Genomic DNA, 16,181 nt, shown 5'->3' with positions numbered 1-16,181 from the left:
TTTCTAGCTCTTTATTGAGCCGACTTATCTACGGAAACAGCCTTTTCAGCCAAACGTGCCGTCGTGTGATCTAAGCTGTGCCAGGCCCTTCTAACAGCATGCTAAACCCTTTGGATTCAGGCATCAAATGCTGGACTGATCCCTGGTTCCTTCTCACGTCAGAGAAAGGGAGCACCAGAGGTGCCGCTAGAGATTCTGGGCCCCATAGAATCATATCATACTGGGGCCCCTAACCCAGACCAATCCAATTATATTCCAGATTTTTTAGGGGCCCTGTCATTCAGATGCCCTTGGAATGGTCCTAATCCCCCCCCCTCCCTTTACGGCACTCCTGGAGGGCAATAAACCAGGCCGTGAGTATCAGTGAGAAAACGTGTTGGCGTGATGTTGGTTCACTAGGGGCACTGAATTCAGCTTCTGTTCCTTCTGGTAGCACTGTGAGTTCTAGCCACGTGAGTCTATTTACATAAAGCATAGCTACAGTAAATAACTAGTCATACTGCTAGATTGCCTGGCACCCAGAGAATTATTATTACTAAGAGTAGGTGCTTTTTCTGTTCTCTGTATAGAAACAGTAAAGGTCATCGTGTCTCCAGAAGCAGCGTGTGGTCCAAAATCTTACATCTTACACCTTGGATTTCTACCTTGTGTAGTGACCTTTTTATTAGTGCAATGATAAAGGATTTGCATTTATTGCTGATATCACAGAGTAAAAAGGCACAACAATGTTGTTAAATGAACTAAATCAAATTGTTTACTGGTAAATCAGTGCGTACCCCCAGGTTTATTAATTAGAAAATAATTGTGTACCTCCAGATTTATTAGATTATTAGGGAGTCAGAGAGTAGTTCCTGGGTGCCAAGAGTTTCACGAGTCCTGATTTTTGGGGAAGCCCTGTTTTAACGAGTCCCCTTTGTGACAATTACTGTGATTTTCCTGAGCTCTAATTTATTCACGGTCACAGATTAAATGTCACAACGAATCCCCAGGTAGGTGACACCCCTATGGGACCCCCCCGCACACGTCCGCCATGAGACTCTGCTCAGGGAAAAGCTCACAGGTGTAGCCCCATGCTTTCCTCAGTCACGATCGACACGAGAGGATCCACACCCGGTGCACGTTCAATCTTTCTAAATAATGGCTTAATTTTAACGTGCCATGTAGGGGTCCCCCCCCCCCCCGGCTGCTGCCTGTTTGGGGGGGGCGATGAAAAGGGAGGTGGTTTATTACCGCCGTCAGAGTTTAATCGGAACAAAGAGAAGCAGGGGAGAGGCGAAGGGGGCATGTTTTATAGGCCGACGCCGGGATACGGAGGGATTCAATTTCCCCACTATGACAAGCCGGGAGAAGAAACATTGTTGTCCCCTTTCCGTCTCCATTGCCATCCAACCTCCAAAGGAGCGTTAAAATGCGAGCCGGTCCTGGCAGCAGCTCTATCTCGTCTCCCCCCCAGTATATCTACGACAGGACAATTTCTATGTGAGCCGAAGCAGACCCTTCTGATGGATATCAGGGCTGAGCGATGGCCACGTCCCGAACTTTATCCATCAGAGAAACGGAGCAGCGCCACTCCTAAAACGGCCTGTTAGCTGACAACTGCTAAAATCGTATGGATATGCAAACCCATTAAAAACCCAATTACCCCGTGCGTTTTCATTACAGCTGCGATGTACGCTACACTAATCATAAAGAGTCAATATGGAAACAAAACAGCGGCCGGCTGCCGTGAATCAAATCGCAGTTTCAAATCTAATGTTTAATTCAGCGCAGCATAAATCTCAGAAGTGTGAACATTATTAAGCTTTATTACAGTTTTACACTCATTTTATATGGAGAGGTGATTTATTGCCTCACCGAAAGCACTTTTCATTTACGCCTATCTTTCCTGCGCCAGGCAGGGCGGCATTAACCCCTATCTGCCTGAGAGAAACTGTGCTGCAGGTGGTCTTGCATTACGTGCCCAGTCTGTAGGGGGCGCCAGAGGGCTGACGTCTTCCTAATGGTTGCGCTTCATGTAAATAAGAGAATGCCTATTATTTATTTAAGGTGGGGGTCAGCAGAGAGCCCACAATTGGGGTGGTTTGTGGCTGGATGCTGGGCCCGTGATCAATAGGTCACTGCTTTGAATCCAGAGTTCAGTGGAGTAATTTCTCACTTGCTCCAGCAACTGCCTGACCCTGCTCTCTCAAAAATGTCTGTAACTTTAGATAAATAAATAAACGTATGTGATTGGTTAGGATTATGAACTATGTGATGGGGGTGATGGGGTAACTGGCATTAGGGCAGGGAAGTCACAGTAAGAAAACAGTCGGACCCCAGGTATGGCAGCTTGGAGCCTATAAACCAAGTGTATCAAAATGGCGAAATTTTTTCGCCACAGTCGGGAAATTCTCTTTTCGTCTACCCCATGACATAGAGGTGAGAGCAAAGCTGGGTAATCACAGCACAGGGTCAGCCAGCAGGCAGAGCCTCTCAAGCTGGGGGGTTAAGGGCTCTGCTCGGGGGCCCAACGGTGGCATCGGACTGTCGTCCCCAATTGGTGACCTTCCGGTCAACGGGATGGAGGTCCTAACCTGCTGAGTCACACACTGCGGTGGTGCATAAGGAAGCCTGACACACTGCGGTGGTGCATAAGGAAGCCTGACACACTGCGGTGGTGCATAAGGAAGCCTGACACACTGCGGTGGTGCATGAGGAAGCCTGACACACTGCGGTGGTGCATAAGGAAGCCTGACACACTGCGGTGGTGCTTAAGGAAGCCTGACACACTGCGGTGGTGCATAAGGAAGCCTGACACACTGCGGTGGTGCATAAGGAAGCCTGACACACTGCGGTGGTGCATAAGGAAGCCTGACACACTGCGGTGGTGCATAAGGAAGCCTGACACACTGCGGTGGTGCATAAGGAAGCCTGACACACTGCGGTGGTGCATAAGGAAGCCTGACACACTGCGGTGGTGCATAAGGAAGCCTGACACACTGCGGTGGTGCATAAGGAAGCCTGACACACTGCGGTGGTGCATAAGGAAGCCTGACACACTGCGGTGGTGCATAAGGAAGCCTGACACACTGCGGTGGTGCATAAGGAAGCCTGACACACTGCGGTGGTGCATAAGGAAGCCTAACTCACTGCGGTGGTGCATAAGGAAGCCTGACACACTGTGGTGGTGCATAAGGAAGCCTGACACACTGTGGTGGTGCATAAGGAAGCCTGACACACTGTGGTGGTGCATAAGGAAGCCTGACACACTGCGGTGGTGCATAAGGAAGCCTGACACACTGTGGTGGTGCATAAGGAAGCCTGACACACTGCGGTTGTATGTTTCCGGATATGTATGTAGTGCGATATGACTGTATCAGGGGTAAAATGAGCAGAGCAGACAAGCACAGAGGAGGAACTGGGCTGAATCAATGACAACAGTTGTCATCACCTGACTCTCCCGCCAGCAGCACCTCAACCTCACTGCGCTCCCTCATCCCCATACTAGGAGTAAATGCACCGGTATGTTGTGTCTCCATACTACAAATGAAATCATTTTCGACCGCCCTGCGGAAGCATTTATGCCATGATTGCAAAATAATCCCATCAACAATAAACAGGAAAGCTTACCGGCCCCCTGAAATCGGGAAATCACGACGGCGGCGGCGAAGGCAGTGGAATAATACAGATTCATTGTTTCGTTTCCACACTTTTGTCGTCCGTGGCGACGCTGACGGGCTCGTAAGTCCAGCCGGTGCCATGAGATGAATATATATCGAATCTGCGTATGAATATATCCGGGATGAATATATATGGAATCATATCTATTCGAGGCATCAACCACGCACGCCCCCCCCCCCCCCCAGGCCCTGTGCTCTTGTGCGCAGATCTCCTCGGTCTGCCTACCCCCATCCCTTTCTCACAGTTTTGCCTGCACTGAGCTCCATATCAGTGTAATTTTATATGGCGTCCTCACCCACATGGCTGCCTCAAACGCTTAGCAAAGCGTCAGATAACACTGACTCTCTGATGCACCACAGTTTTGGGGTCTCAGTCCACCTTGTCCTCCAGCCTGCCTATGTAAGGTGCTGCTGGTCCCCCCCGTAAAGTGTGTGTGTGTGTGTGGGGGGGGGGGTGATTAATATACCAGGATGGGGTAAAGTGCTTGAGAAGAGCACTTTAAAAAAACAGTTTCATTGAACTGAAATGAACCAGTGCCCAACTATCAGCAAAATAAAAGGATTTTGAATAGCAATTCTTTATTAATCCCCATGGGGAAATGGAAATTCCCTTTTTGCCTACTCCATCTTGAGAGACATGTGTGTGAGGGGGGGGGGGTGTCACAGCACAGGCTCAGCCAGCATGCAGCACCCCTGGGGCTGGGGGTTAAGGGTCTTGCTTCAGGAACCGATGGCAGCATCAATCTGCTAGTCCTGGGCTTGAACAGGTGACCTTCTAATCATGAGTTCTAGCCTGCTGAAGAACTTGTTGCCAAATTCCAGCTGCTTCCCTTCCCACCTCCTGATTTCTTGCAGACTTCTTTAGTGCTGAAGCTGTCTTTCACTTTCTCTACACATCGTTCTTAACCCTGTAGCCCGAAAGCCCCTATTCCATCCGTCCATCTCTACATCACGTGATTCCTATGGCCATTCCTAAAGTCGCTGCCGTTTGCCCTGGGCACTGGCTGATAGCCCAGGAGTGACCAAATCAACACAGAGCAAAAAAAATAAATTACAATTTTAGGCAGTGAACACTGCCCACCATGGCAACAGAATCACCAAGCAGGTTCTCCTTACGGGGAAGAAACTGTCACGGTGAAGCCTCCTGCTGAGGCAGGAAATTGAGTATGAACCATCTTCAGGTGCGCGTTGCATTTCCCACCATAAAGGACTGTGGGGCCGAGGAGTCAGTTGGGTCTGGGTTACCTGAGCCGGCTGCCCGACTTGTCAGTGGGTGAGCACTGCGATATCAGACTTGCTTGACTATGCGTTTTCCTCAAAAAATAAAAATAAAAAACTCCATAAACAAAGGGAAAAAAGCATCACAGGGACACAAAAGCTTGAAGAAGCGGCGTCCCGACATCTGGTGACACCATGGTGGCGTCACGGTGCACCTCTCCCGGCCCGCCTCGCTCTCCCAATCATGCCTTCTTCTCTCCGTTATTCATATCACCACTTTCCACAAGCAGTGATGTCGTTTTTTTTTTGTTGTTGTTGTTGTTGTTGCCCGTACAATAAATACTAAGTAGTTCCCCGAAGACAGCTGGTGTGTTTCGCAGTCGCTGGATCGCTTCCCCGGAAAACATTCATTATATCTTACTCAAAAACAGTCCCAGGATCAAAATAATTCCTGTGACCGGTGTTATTATTTCACATATAGCAGCACTAACACCACTTTGCCGAAAAAGATTCGTCCAAGTGGAAAGACTTGGTAGAATGCCCCCCTTTTCAGTCACAGTAGGATATGGCACTGAGGCCACAGGCAAGCAGAGCTCAGCATGGGCACCAAGACGTGGATCATTTTCTGATTGTTCTGTTGCTGCTCACATGGATGTGGGTGGGGGGGGGTGCCTGACAGTCACCTGAGGTCAGGCAGGGTGCTGGAGACTGAGTCTTTCTGGGCTTGGGGGAAGAACCGGGACAGCAGGACGGACAACGTAATTCTAAGGCTTACTTTGCTCTCGTGACTGCTCTCCAGTGGACGCCTGTGTAATCGTTTTGCCTTTTGTGTGCCAGGGCAGAGGCTGGGGATGGATAGCACCCATCCTGTAGCTCAATAAGAAGAGCCTCGCACTAAAAATGTGAAGGTCATGGGCTTGAATACCATGGAGTGTCAGATTAATGTAACCGCTGTGTTTTGCATTGAATTGCTGAGGACTTACGCAACCATGGCTGAGCCTCCCCAGTATCTAGCAGCCCTTAGCTCGTAACTCATTGCTCTCCCCATTTAAATGTGCCAAATGCCCGTCCGGCACCAGCCGTCTCACTTGCTCTGTAGCAGCGTCCGTTTGCAGGCAGACGAGCGGCCCGTTTTCCCGTGAAAAAGCCAGCTGGCGGTTCGGGTGTGGAGCTCCGAGCGACAGGTCAGCTAACGCCTCCGGCCCTTTTCTCGCCCGCGTGCCGAGCCGGAATGGAGCCAGACTGGGAACAAAAAAAAAAAAAAACCCTGGCTGATTATTTCCTCAAACCTGGGCCAAGAAACAACACAAAGGGACAATGCAGGAAGTAAGAAATCTAGGGAATAGTGAAGAAATTAAAATAAGGGATACTACTGCTATGCTATTATGGCACAGCCCCCCCCCCCCCATTCTAAAGAAGGGTGTGCCAGACACATGGAGAATAAATATACATATATTCGTGTGACTTTAACACACAGATGGTTACATTTTAATTAATTGCTCTATATTACAATTCCATACTGTGGACAGCAGAATTAATGTTTAATGTTACTGCAAAACAACAGATAACACATTTATTTATATTTTGTGTTCATTCTCTCCTGGATAAATGGCTGTCATATTATTTCCCATATACCCTCCATAACTGTTTATCCAATGCAGTGTTGTGCCTCACACACACACACACTCACACACACACACACACTATGGGTCTTTTTGAGACACCAATTCTCCTAGTTGTGTTTCTGGACTGCAGGAGAAAATCTGGACGAAATCCGTGTAACAGGGAAAGATTATGAAACTTCCACATACACCAACAGACAGGAATCATCCCTGGTACGGTGCTAATCACAGAGCCATGTTTAAATTAAGATGAATTGGATACTTCTAGCATCGGTTTGCGTTAACAAATTAATGAAAGTCGATTAACAAGTTCACAGGTACTCCTAACCTCACCCAAGGTGGTAACCGCAACCGCAAGACAAATCAGGAATGGGATAAGAGCGATGGCCATATTTATTTGTGTTAATGGCTGAAATGCACATTTACGCCAAGCCTTATGGAACATTTTTAATTCAGCTCTCAGCTGTGTCGCATCTAATCACTCTCTCGGTGGTGCGGATCCGTCTCTCTTTTTGGGATGCACTTGGTGGATGTCACAGGTGATGTCAGGCTGAAAATACAGTGACGAGTTTACGAGGCGTCCGTCCGCTTCAGCGCAATGATTAAGTTCGGGGTTCGGGCTCACAGGCAGGCACCTTTAGTGCTGGGTAATGCACAACGCAGACTCCCCTTGTGACAGAAATGAGTTTACTGATCTGCCAGCCAAGGACTGCCGGTCGCAATAAGTATTAAAGTGAAAGTGGTTCACTTTTAAATTTTATGTATTAATTCTAATGATAATTTAAATGCTTCTTTAATGTAAACAGAACTATTTGTCATTGTTGTTTTCTATTTGTCCTAATGCTTACATTGAAAAGCTATTTAAGAGGTACGCTCTTGCGTACGTTAATTAAAATTACGTTGCGTCAAATGCTAATTAGCTAAAACACGAATGACTATATTAACGTTAAAAATGTAAACCCCTGACCCAGACTACATGTTACACTGGGGCTCGTAACAGTTATTTCATAAATGGTTTTAGGAATATATTAGTCTGCAAATCCAATAGCATTTTCTAATAAAATAATGCTGCATGGTATTCTAGATAAACAGTTTTGTATGTGGTAGGGAGGATGAGGGTTCAGGGGAGCACCTGGGAACATCTGCCCACATTCAGATTTCAGTTTTGTCTTGTGTTTTATTATCCTACACATACTTAATGATATCAGGTCTGCAAAAACATTAAACCAATCAAAGAGGATTTTCAGCATCACAATTGTCAGTGACAGGAAGTGGAAACCAGGAAGGAAGGAAAAAATGGGGCGGCACAGAGAGAAGTGGACTGAGAGATACGTATTCTAATGCTGGTCTCCCTAACTAAGCACAATTCCTCTGTCTGAATGTGTGGGTAAAATGAGCCTTTCCTAGTGAGTATGCAGACCTCCGGAAACAAATAGCCCTCAGCGATATGGCCCTGAGTCATTTTTCACGCTGTCCTCTGAAATCTTTCTTGGTAAAATGACTGCTAGCCACTACCCCCTGGTTTGAGCCAGCATGTCAACAGGATGCCCTCAAAAGCTCATGGACAAAATGGAATTTCAGGTCTGTTTGTTCCTACGGAGATTGATGGCATGGCAGATTAACATTCAGGTGGGAGGTTCTTATTTGTCTGTTTTTTTAAATTTATTTTTAACTGTGCTTCATCATATTCAGCAGTGATGGAAAATGACTTCACCACACACAGAGTTCAGCATTTATTACATTATTATTGCCAGATGCATAATTTTTAGCTTTGTAGTCACATCTCAAGCATCTGTTCGTGATAAAGTGCAATAACTCCTTACATCCAGTTAAAGTGCATTAGACCCTATTAAAACCAGATAAATTTTTTACATAAGACTTTCTCATAGTTGACACAATGACCCTTGTTCTCTAAAGGTCACTTTGGTATGTCCACTGCCCAGGAATGCTGCAGGGTTACCATAGCCTGACTTGGTCAGGAATCCGAAATCTAGGAGGACTGATTCTTTAGTCGTCTTTCAAATGGGGAATTTACAAATCAGTTTAGCCCATTTAAGGATAATTATAGTATAAAGGCTGTGATGGTTAAAAGTGTGAATAGGTTCTTGGCTGAGTGATTAATAGTTAACTAAACTAGCAATTATGCATTTAAATTAAGTTCCGCACCAGTGTATTTTATGTCTTGGGTGTTTCTTGTGCTTGTTTTCTTTCACTGCAAACCTGTTGTTTATAATGTAAGAGTAAACAGTTAACAGCAAGGCTGCCTGATGGCTGGTTTACTCTAAGAGCCATGTGTGTTGCTCTCTTGTCCGGTATAATGGTGATATATACACGGAATAATGGTGATAAATACACAGGAGATGGTGATATATACACAGGAGATGGTGATATACACACAGTATAATGGTGATATATACACGATATAATGGTGATAAATACACACAAGATGGTGATATATGCATGGTATAATGATGATATATACACACGAGATGGTGATATATACATGGTATAATGGTGATATATACACGGTATAATGGTGATAAATACACACGAGATGGTGATATATACACGGTATAATGGTGATATATACACGGTATAATGGTGATATATACACAGTATAATGGTGATAAATACACACGAGATGGTGATATATACACGGTATAATGGTGATATATACACAGTATAATGGTGATAAATACACGTGAGATGGTGATATATACACAGTATAATGGTGATAAATACACGTGAGATGGTGATATATACATGGTATAATGGTGATAAATACATGAGATGGTGATATATACACACAGTATAATGGTGATAAATACACACGACATGGTGATATATACACACAGTATAATGGTGATAAATACACACGACATGGTGATATATATACGGTATAATGATGATATATACACATGGGATGGTGATATATACACAGTATAATGGTGATATATACGTGGTATAATGGTGATATATACACGGTATAATGGTGAGTTGACAATAACAATAGAAACACTTGAATGACAATTTAGACAGTGTTTCTTACAGAGCTGCAAAGCCCTGATTTCACAGAGAGATATACAAAAAAACTAAAAATAATAATTTAAATTATAATATAGTACTTATTTTCTTATTCAATAGAACATTAAAGCACCAGCAACTGAGATGTTCAATATATTCAGGGAACTCACTGTTTGGGCCCAGAGGCAAACACAGGACAACCGTTCTGCATAATTAATGATTCAGTTTCAACTGTTGTCTTGTAGAGGATTAAATTTAGGCAACTAGTAATGTTTTTGTGAAATGAGATTTCTGGATGCGTATAGTATACACTCTGAGTGGTAGATTGATATCACCACTGTACCTGCCATTTGGTGCCATTAAGTGATCTTCTGCAGGAATAAACAAAAATCTCATTTTAAGGTCGTCCGTGTTTAATGAAAGTGCCTGGAGGGTGGTACAGTATACTGTAAGGGAAAACACTGATAGTCGCATTTGGCAGAGAGAAGTGCACTTTATACAAATCAGTCAAATCTTACCATTTGAAATAACAAAGGATTAATAGTTTGGCTGTTACTGTACCATCGTGCACAGGACCAAGTCCGTATTTGATGAGACGTTGTGGTTTTACCAGAACCCATTGCTGAGATACTCTAGTGATGGTAATCCATCACATCTGCTTACCTTGAGAGTTGGTTTACTGCAGTAAAAATGTACTTATATTTTCTGAAACAATAACCACTCTGATCACTCTAATGAGGAAACATTCAGACATTTTCAAATGGTATCAGTATAAATAAACTGCAGGTCATCCGCAGTATTATAATGTTTGTGTAAATATGGACATTGGAATGTTCCATCTTACCCGTCAGTGACTCATTGTATCCATTAATATAGAGTTATTAATACTGTGTGTCTCATTAAAATTAAAATGTGTCAAGCAGCCTTTTTGAATGTATGGTATAGCATGTGGTTGCGCTGAGATTTAATGAAAAGTTTTCTAAATTCTGAGTTTGAATCGATGTGCAGTGATGTAATAGGCATAAGGTGGAGCAGGATCTGTTAATCTTGCCAAGGCGTAAACATCAAGAATGTTAGTCGGACGTAGCTACCTCATTGGGAAATGGGTTTCATTGGCTGAGTAACAAAAAAAAAGTGACCTGAACTTAATTAGCAATATTGTCAACATAAAACTGTCCCAATGGAGCCAGAAGAAAATGTAATGGATGATTGGTGGCAGTGCTCCAATGGAGATGGGGGAGGGGGGCTTCTCTTACGAGTTTACAATAACACTTCCACTATCGATTTTCCACTTATCAGATTAGGAGGATGCTCTGGGGGGCTTGTCTGGATGCCTGTGCTTGATGGGCATCAAAAAATTTGCACCCGATGAAGAAAGGTCAACGAGATGACGTGACAGGAAGGAAAAGGCCACGGTGAATTGTGCTGTCAGGCCGGCCGGCCCCCGCGGGCCGGGTCTGTCTGGCATTCTCGGCTGATACGTAAAGCAGAACGGTGCGGTTTACGCGCTCGCCATGGTGGCACAGGAGCTGCTGATGGGTATCAGATATGGCAGGGGGACGGAGCCGTGCCGCGATAATTAGGGCACTGAGAGCAGTAGGACAAATCATGCAGGGGTCATTACACGTTAAGGACAGGAAACATATGGGGCAGGGTCCTCTGCCCAAACGAGTCGGGAGGGGGGGTGCGCATGGCTTGGGGTGGGTGCTGAGTTTGTGCTATAAAATGTGTGAAATGGGCCGGCAGCCACTTAAGCTCTGCGGAGGGAGGGGGCACCGGTCCCGCCGAAGAGGAGAAAGTGGTGATTCTGGCTCGCTCTGTTTGTCCCAGACAGGCTACCGTCCCACGACTTGTCTGTTTTCCGCCACATTACCTTTTCAGGGGAGATTGCAGATTACCATGCCCATCTAGTACCATGGTGAATAGTGTTTTATTGTTTCTGGGAATTACCACTGAGACAAAGCAGTGGTGGTCCTAAAAAAAAACTGCCCATCCAGTAACAGCATATTAACGTGACAGATTGCACAGCTTATGATATTTGTCAGTCTTTCTTGAAGACAGGTTCGAAAGTCCTGAGACAAAGAGAAGTCTCTTGTCAATAGAACGTGGCATTCTGGGAAATAAGTGCCCGTGAATTGCTTTGGTGCTTTTTTTAGTGTTAGCCGAACACAGCACCTTAAGTTTATTTATAATGTATGGGTCATAGTTTGCCAGGAGGGAATTTAGAAAGTACCTCACAGGTTTTATAAATTGTATGGTACGATATAAAAGCTAGCGGCTCTTAAATTACTATTAGCTTGCGTACTGCAGATGAAAAGGGTGGATGGCGTTGCCGAGCCCCTCAGCTGTGCGCGTTTTTTGCTGTGGCGTACGGCAATGCAGGAAACACTAAAACTGTTGAAGAGGACTTCTTTTATTGGCGATGTTCTCTAATGGGTTTTAGAGTTGCCCTTAATAAAACCGCTTTGACCCATTGCTGCCGTTTGCCGTCTCTTACATTTTGCTGAGCTGCCGTGAGCTCGCTCATAGCCTTAAGCGCTGGAAGACGTTCTTATCTCTCCATATCAGGGACAAATCTTACCATCAGGCTGATAACAGAAGGGCTTACGGATTCAATTCAATTCTGTTTATCTTTAATATGGCGCCCAATCCAGACTTGGTTGTCTAAAAGTGCTTAGCATACATTTTTTGGGAATAAGCTCATAGATGGACAGCCTTTTGGCTCAGTTGTTAAATTATGCTTTTCATTTGCCATTCATAGAAGAACAGGTACCTTGGAATGCTTTAGTTTTTGCACATTCTGTCTTGCTTTCCTTTACGATACACGCGGGTGAGAGTGAAGCTTGGGGTTAGCCTGCAGGGTCAGCCCTTTATCTGGCGGCCCAGGAGGATTTTCTAGGGGGTTAAAGGCCTTGCTCCAGGCCCCAACGGCAACGTGACTGCCAAGGATGGGATTCAAACCAGCGACCTTCCGACCACAGGCACCACTCCCAACTAGTGCCATAGACTCACACCCTCCAGGCTGTGCAGTTAAACAAATTGCTGAGTTTAATTTGACCAGTGGGTGCCCTCAGAGTGAGGGTATGGCCTGGCTCACTTTGTCCTCACTGAATGGTATTCCAACCCAGGATCAACAATAGCTGGGTCAGGGGTATGCAACCCCAAAAGAACTGAAGAAAATATGGTAATGCTGCTTTGGTACTGGGTGTCAGACTAGTTCTGGGGGGCCGGAGTCCTGCAAATTTTTGGGTTTCCCCTCATTTAACACATCTGATTCAACTCCTCGCAACTCCTTGTGCTAATTACCACACAGCTCTTGAGCTGAAGCCTTTGTGGTGGAACAGGGGAAGCACTAAGCTACACAGGGCTCCGGCCCAGCAGGACTGGAGTTTGACACCCCTGATCCGGTACAGCTCTTTGGAGTATGTCTGCATGCACTAAACGCGCTAATGTGATAGCATTACTGGAAAGCAGAGCAAAGCCCTCCTGCTTGCGAGAGACTTACACACTGGTGACTGTATTGCGAATCTGGAAAAGCCACTTCTGAGTGAACGGATACCGTGTAATGGGGGGGATTAAGGTTGAGATCAGATTATAAGCCAGGGAGGTGGGGGGGGGGGTCTATTTAATATTCAACTCTGCTACTTGTCTCTGCACCGTGTTTCTGTACCGCAGTAAAAAGATGTCAGTCTGAAGTACTGGACGTTTCCCACAGCTGGGTACACAGAGACTGTCCACTCCAGCTTGATGGGGAGATTCTGTGTTCACAATGTAACAGATAGCAGAATGAGTGGTTTGGCAGGAGATCTGTGTTTGGCAATTAAACAAATAGGGTCAAAATCAGTCCTGAAACTGTGTGAGACATAATGGGGTGATATATCCATAAATTTAATCTTTAGATCTGATGAAAGTGGTTCAAGTAAAATAACTGAAGAGCTCTTGATTGTTCATTATTATTTTTGTTGCCAGGCTTTGTGCTCCTTCCTTTGCATAAATTGCAGGAATAGGAATAATGCAAGTAGTAGAAGAGATTCAGGTTCCATCTGAACAGGGTCAAATACTTAATTTCACAGTCTCCAACATGATACAGTGAGACTGATGAAATAATTGAGTGGAATCACAGTGAATTATTGTAATTTCAGCAGAGGTAGACCGCTAACTGCTCATGCTAATCATCTAATTGCTGCTCTGTTAAGTTTTTGAAATACCTGCAGAATCCTTGGTCACTCAGTTTTTCTTCTGTCATTTCATACATGGGGCAGCATTATTGTATGTAGATGCTACTTGGAGAGCCACAAATAAAAAGTGAAACCTTGTGGGACAGATGTAATCTGGGGGGTGGTGAACAGATCCGTGGGACACAGGAATTGGAGGATATGAGGTCAATTTTATTGGTACGCTTGGAAGGCAACAGATGGGTGGCTCATATGAGGATAAAAGAACCAACTGTTCGGCTGTCTAAATAAAACTGAGAAACCAGGAATATCCAGAGGGCTGGACCATTGTTGGACCACTGAGAAAACTTGAGCTGCCACCCGTCCCTTAGTTAACGGGATCGGGCCGTATTGAAAAATAAAAAGCCGTGTCCCTGTTTGAACCAATACAGGACGTGATGTGTGCTAATTTCAGGACCTCTCCACCCGCTCTGCAAATTGTATCATTGGATACCTCTCCCTCCCTACCTCAGCACATTGTTGGGGACATCAGGAGGGGGTGGCATCCTCTGTTTCTGAAGATCGAAAGTGGCAACCCTAGTTTGTCAAGCCTGCCCCTCCCCTGCGGCATCTTTGCCCTCCCTGACTTTCATCTCAATTTGTTAGAAGGAGGGAAAGACCACACATACAAAAGATGGATATTGTAGACGCTGTGTTTACATGACTTTGAGAAACTAACTTCAGTCCCTTGCAGTCACACCAGACATTGACCTGAGTATGTTCTCTTTTGCTCAGGCTCTTTCATGGTGGTCAACGCCTCGGGCCGGGCGTCAGGGCAGAAGGCCCACCTGCTCCTGCCGACCCTCAAGGAGAACGACACGCACTGCATCGACTTCCACTACTCGCTATCCAGCCGAGACGGCTCCAGCCCCGGGGCCCTCAACGTCTACATCAAGGTGAACGAGGGCCCGCAGGGGAACCCTGTGTGGAACGCTTCCTCGTCCACCACTGATGGCTGGGTGAAGGCTGAGCTCGCCATCAGCACCTTCTGGCCTAACTCCTACCAGGTGGGTACCAGAATACTAATGGTGTAACGCTTCTAAAATCAAGACCAAAACCTTGATACAAATGTCTGTCACACGCCTCCCCACCAACCTAATCCACTGCAAAATCTGCAGGTGCAGCCTGTTGAGCTCATTATGTTGCTAATGTCACAAAAGTCATTTTTAATTTCCCAATTAACAATGTAACACGTAAATCACTAAATTATTATTCTATTTAAAGTTAGGGAAAGATGTATATTTTGTAAATATTACACCTATTTTATCGTCTTCCAACTGTGTGTGTCACGTGACTATTTTGCTCCAATCATAATTGAGTGATCACGCCTGTGGTAAAAGCTAGGCTAGTTTCGTTAGCTCCTGATGGATGATTACCCTCTTTAGTGTTCCAAATTGTTGGTGATTAATAAAACCCAGAAATATTTCCCTATTTATTCTTAGTCACCTACCACCCGCCTCAAAAGGAAATAAAAATATATATATTGAGGTATGAACCGAACCGTGGCTCAAGAATCGAGGTCTGCACCAATCTTTAGGTGTGCAGAATCCTTACCCCCCATACAGAATATCCATGTAAACAGGAGGCCCGTTGACCTGCAAGACACAAACATACTTGTTTCACCACACTTTGTCATTTTGCTACACTGTGCATTCAGAGCAGGAAGCATCCCTACTCTGCTGATCCATGAGTGATACGGGACTCCTGTCAAACTGCCGCTATGCATAACCAACTTAAAGGGAGATTCCTAATCATTTTACACCAATATCTCCTGCAATAATTACCTCGTGGGAAGGAGCCAACAGAAAAATGTGTGTAGAGGGCCGAGATATGTACCACACATTGCAGCAGCTATTGTCAAGGATACAAAAGTAGATTCTCATGATCCTCAAGGAATCTCAGTGTCCCTTTGCAGACAAACTGTAATACTATCGTGTTGGCCTTACCCTTACAGTGTATTCTTTCTGGTTGAACTGGTTAGTATCACATGATAGTTTCAAAGGATCATAATTCCAGGGGGGTGATCGAATACTGCGGGGGTTTAGTTAGTGGGGGTGCTGGCCATGCAGGTTCCATGGTGGTGTTGCTGTTGCACGGCAGTATTTACGTATCTATAGCAGTAATTACTTCCTGCTCGCCGTATCCCAGCGTTTGCCGCCATCTGTTTGCAGACGGGCTGTTGTGTTATGAACGACAAGTTTTTTTTTTTCCCCCCCCTAGAAGCCCAGCATTAATATGGGTAATTAGAAATCTCCTTGGGATTCATTCTATGCGCTGTCTTTCATGTTACTCTGGTCGGGGGTTTTACGACTTCCCAGACACCTCCCCCATGCCTAACAACTGGCGGCCCATCTGGCGGACTTCCAGGGAAAAATTACGCTAAACGGCACCAAACAAAGAAGCGGCGTTTGATGCTCAGTCGTTTCAGTACAGTGGCGTGATTA

At 45.2% G+C, this 16,181-nt stretch overlaps 1 protein-coding gene across 17 annotated transcripts in view; it reads left to right on the top strand.

Annotated features, from left to right (window-relative positions):
* ptprt (protein tyrosine phosphatase receptor type T) overlaps positions 1 to 16,181 on the top strand; it is a 217,312-nt gene that overhangs the window by 61,509 nt on the left and 139,622 nt on the right. For all 17 annotated transcript variants that reach the window (XM_023795380.2, XM_023795372.2, XM_023795382.2 and 14 more), the window contains exon 3: positions 14,473 to 14,744. In XM_023795380.2, coding sequence (XP_023651148.1) covers positions 14,473 to 14,744 — 272 coding nt within the window. The remainder of the gene's footprint in view (positions 1 to 14,472; positions 14,745 to 16,181) is intronic.

The sequence above is a fragment of the Paramormyrops kingsleyae genome, chromosome 8, assembly GCF_048594095.1.
Source record: "Paramormyrops kingsleyae isolate MSU_618 chromosome 8, PKINGS_0.4, whole genome shotgun sequence".
Classification (NCBI taxonomy): Eukaryota; Metazoa; Chordata; class Actinopteri; order Osteoglossiformes; family Mormyridae; genus Paramormyrops; species Paramormyrops kingsleyae.
Note: the sequence above shows the minus strand (reverse complement) of the source record. Positions and strands in the feature narration are given on the sequence as shown.